At 32.1% G+C, this 4,079-nt stretch overlaps 1 protein-coding gene across 1 annotated transcript; it reads right to left on the bottom strand.

Annotated features, from left to right (window-relative positions):
- Window positions 1-379: 379 nt before the first annotated feature.
- On the bottom strand, window positions 380-1,300 carry LOC131414495 (olfactory receptor 5AC1-like). Its single transcript, XM_058555503.1, has one exon. The coding sequence runs from the start codon at window positions 1,298-1,300 to the stop codon at window positions 380-382; it is 921 nt and encodes a 306-aa protein (XP_058411486.1).
- Window positions 1,301-4,079: the final 2,779 nt, after the last annotated feature.

Here is a 4,079-nt window from a genome sequence, read left to right as displayed (position 1 = left end):
TCATCACAATTGTCTTGGCTCAGTCACACCAGCCTCAAACAAAGAAACTTGCAAATGTCTGCCACAGTAAAATTAAAAACTACTGTATCTAATTTAGAGAGAGTTTACAAAGAGTCAAAAATTGTGAATTCTAAACGCTTAACTTAAAAAATGATGTTCCATTTTTCATAAAGAATTCAGTTTTATGTGATATGAAGATCTCCTTCCATTGAAGCAGGTATCCATTGAAGGTGACTTTCATCACACAGCCCTCAGAAATGGCCCTAGACACTAGCCTTCTGTTAAAATTAAAAAGCCAAGGTTAATTTGCATAACTTCAGACCCTTTGTATTTTGCAAAGTTTGAAAAGAACAAGTTTGAAATTTGCCTTAGGAAGTGTTTATTTGTTTATTATTCTCCTCAAGGCACCTATAATCTCTTTGTTCCTCAGACTGTAAATAAAAGGATTTAGCAGGGGAATTATGATTGTGTAAAATAAAGAATACATTTTATCCTGATCGTCAGCTGGTCCAGATCCAGGACGCACATACATGAAGAAGAGAGTGCCGTAGAACAAAGAGACAGAGAGCAGGTGGGCACTGCACGTGGAGAAGGCTTTGCTCCTGCCCTTTTCAGACTTCTTTTTCAGGATGGCAAAGAGGACTCGGATATAAGATATTATGATGGTCATAAAAGTAAAAGATTGTATAAAGACTGAAAATATAAAAATCAGGAACATATTAACTATAGGGTCAGTACAGGAAATCTTAAATAGTTGTAAAATTTCACAGTAGAAATAATGTATTACATTGGACTTGCAGAAAGTTAATCTAAGCAAGAAACCCACATGCATCATGGGATGAAGAAACCCAATAATATAGGAAACACCTAATAATTGGATGCAGAAGATATTGGACATCACCACTGGGTAAAGCAAAGGGTTGCATATGGCCACGTAGCGGTCATAGGCCATTGCCACCAGGAGGAGACATTCCGTGTTTGCACTAGAAGCAAAAGTGTAAAATTGAGTGATACACTCAGCTAGGGATATCAGGTGATTCTTAGATAAAAAATTCATCAGCATCTTGGGGGTCACTGAGGATGAAGAACAAGCATCTGCAAAGGCTAAGCTGCCAAGGAATAAGTACATGGGGCTGTGCAGACGTGGGTCCTTCCAGATGAGAGCCACCAGTCCAAGATTGCCCACCATGGTGGTGAGGTAGGTGACCAGGAACACCAGGAACAGGGGGACCTGCAGCCCTGGACACTCTGTAAGTCCCGTGAGAACAAACTGGGTCACCAGAGTCTTGTTTGCCTCCATCGTATCCCCTCAGGCTGATCACTGCAGTGAGAGAAAAGGTGAGGGACACAGTCATAAATGACCATGAAATAATCACATTTTACGTGAAAAAAATGCATCTTCCTGTTTACGTACCCCCTTTAATCAGAACATTTACCTTTTACCCTGGAATAAGTATTCTTCACAAACAATAAGTATTTGGGAAACTGGTCCTAAGAATTAGAAATATATATATAATACATAAAGATTTCATTATTTCTATAAAAGAAGTGAACTTCTTTTTTAATTGATTGCAATTTAATAATCATCTTCTAATTTAAAAATCTTTAAAAATAGAAATAGAATTAACCTATTCAAATATGCTAAAGATTAGTTATCAAAACTAACAGCACACATTCTAAATAATACAGCACCTCCCTTCAAATTAAAAACAGATTGAAATACTTACTCTGACCATTATTATGTGATATTATCTTAGAAATTATAATATATCTAAGATATGAAAATTAAATAAAATAATATAATAAAATATCATAAAAATTGTAGGAGATAAATTCATATTTCTTGCTGATGTTATATTGTTATAATTAAAAAATAACATTATGACTTTAATAAGTACCAGATACAAGATGAAAACGTAAATAGTCACTAGATTTTTTTCTATGCAAACAATAACCAACAAGAAAGAGAAATAAAAGGGAAAAATTTCAATTATAAGAGCCATAACACTTTAAAATACATTGAAAGAACTTTTAAAATGTGTAAGTCCTATGTGAAGAAAATTACAAAGCTTACCAAAGGGCATTATATAATTTCTGAAGAAATAGACAGCCAAAATATGTTCTTAGATAAGAAGATTTAGTATTATAAATATGTCAGTAGAATTGGAATTAATTTCAATTAGAGTCCTAATTTCTTTTTAATTACTAGCATAAGCATAAAATTTATATAAGATAAAATTATTTTGAAAAGACAAGGAAAATATGAACAGTAAGAAAGTCAACTGTGCAGGATTAAGTGTTAAAACATGCAGTCATTTCACAGAATATGATACGGCATGGAAATAGGAATATATAATAGTGAAGCCAAATAAAGATTCAAGTATATATTGGTGGTTAATATTTTACAGGTATGATTTTTTAATTGAGAAAAGTGATGATTTATTTAATAAATGGTATGGCTATATTTGCCAGTCTACCTGGAAGAAAAGTAAGAAAGGCTCCCTATTTTAAAACTGCTCCAGAACAAGGTCTTAATGGTAAAAAAAAAAAAAAAGCAATTAAAACATTCTAAGAAAATTGATGAAATACATATAATTTAAATATATTACAAAAATCTTTGACTAATATAAGAAACTCATAAATTAAATAAAGATATAGTATGTTTAACATAATTTCAATTGTATGAAATGGAGTATGTATCTAATCTATAACAGGGAGAAAGATGAATAAAACTTTGGAAGCAATATGTGTAATAAGTATGATAGGTAAAATTTTATTACCTCTCACATACAAAGAAATCTTACAAATTGTTAAGAAAAGTCAGATAATTCAATAGAAAAATGGAATTGAATAGGCAAGTCACAGAAAAATATGTCAACACATTCCATAAATGTAGGAAAAGATGCTCACCTTCCCCAGTACTCAGGATGTGCAAATAAAATAACAATAAGACATCACTTTTCACTCCTCAGATTCTCACTTCGTAGAGAGAAAAGTCTCCTGCAGCCTTGTTCATGGCGGCAAAAGACTGGAAATAATATGAAAAGCAATTGAGATGAAGCATCAGTCCAACAAATCCTGGTGTAATCATACCAGTGAATATTAGGGCAGGCATTTAAAATTGAGTTATTGCTCTACCCGTTGACTCAAGGAAATTTCCACAATTGTTAGGAAAGTGAGAAACGTAAGATACAGAGAAGTATATATGAGATGATCACATTAAACAAACAGATAATAAGATCTTAAAATTCTCACTCTGTGTCTATCTATGAACACATGCACACATATATATTTGCAAATAACCAGGTGAACATAAAGATTGCATGAAATGATAGACCTTAGGTTGCTAATATTTACTGTCTTTGTGTAGGTGAGAGGAGAGAATAAAGGAGCGGAGGAGAGAGATAAATAGCATAAACAGAATTTTAAAAATTTGTGATAAAAAGACAATATATATTATCATCCTGTTATACAATTATAGATATTTCCCCTATGGACAGAAACATATATTTAAGGCTAGTCATAAGTGTGCTAATAGTAGAAAGAGAAAAGGAGAGAAACAAGAATGATAATTCTGTTATTGCATTTAGTAGATGGTTATAAAAATTCTAATAAAAATGGGTGTTAATTGTAAGTAATTTTTTGTGAAAATATATCTTAAGTTCAGAAATTTTTTTGGATTATGCAGCATACACTTCTGAATATTTTCAGCGGTGTCTGACTTCAGCCTTTGAAAGTGATTTCTTTCTTCCTCTCTTTCATTTTTTGGGGGGATAATCAAAAGGTATCTTGTAAATGAATAAAGTTAGGTATACAATTACAAGTTTTTCTTAGTTTTCTTCACATCCCGGTATGTTTCCTTTTTGATGTGTTACCAAATATTTTATAATTTTTGTCAATATTGCAGATGGAATATTTGATGTGATCTTTCAATTTCACTCTACAACATGTAGATTTTATTTAAAGTAAATCCAAAAGAAGAGATCCCAAGATAATGGGAGGTGAAAGCAGAGACTCTTAGATTACTGGAAGGAGAAAATCCACCTGTAATTTTGTGTGCAAGTTCAGTTGTTTCTTAA

Source organism: Diceros bicornis, chromosome 15 (assembly GCF_020826845.1).
Source record: "Diceros bicornis minor isolate mBicDic1 chromosome 15, mDicBic1.mat.cur, whole genome shotgun sequence".
Taxonomy (NCBI): domain Eukaryota; kingdom Metazoa; phylum Chordata; class Mammalia; order Perissodactyla; family Rhinocerotidae; genus Diceros; species Diceros bicornis.
This window is presented reverse-complemented; position numbering and strand designations above follow the sequence as displayed.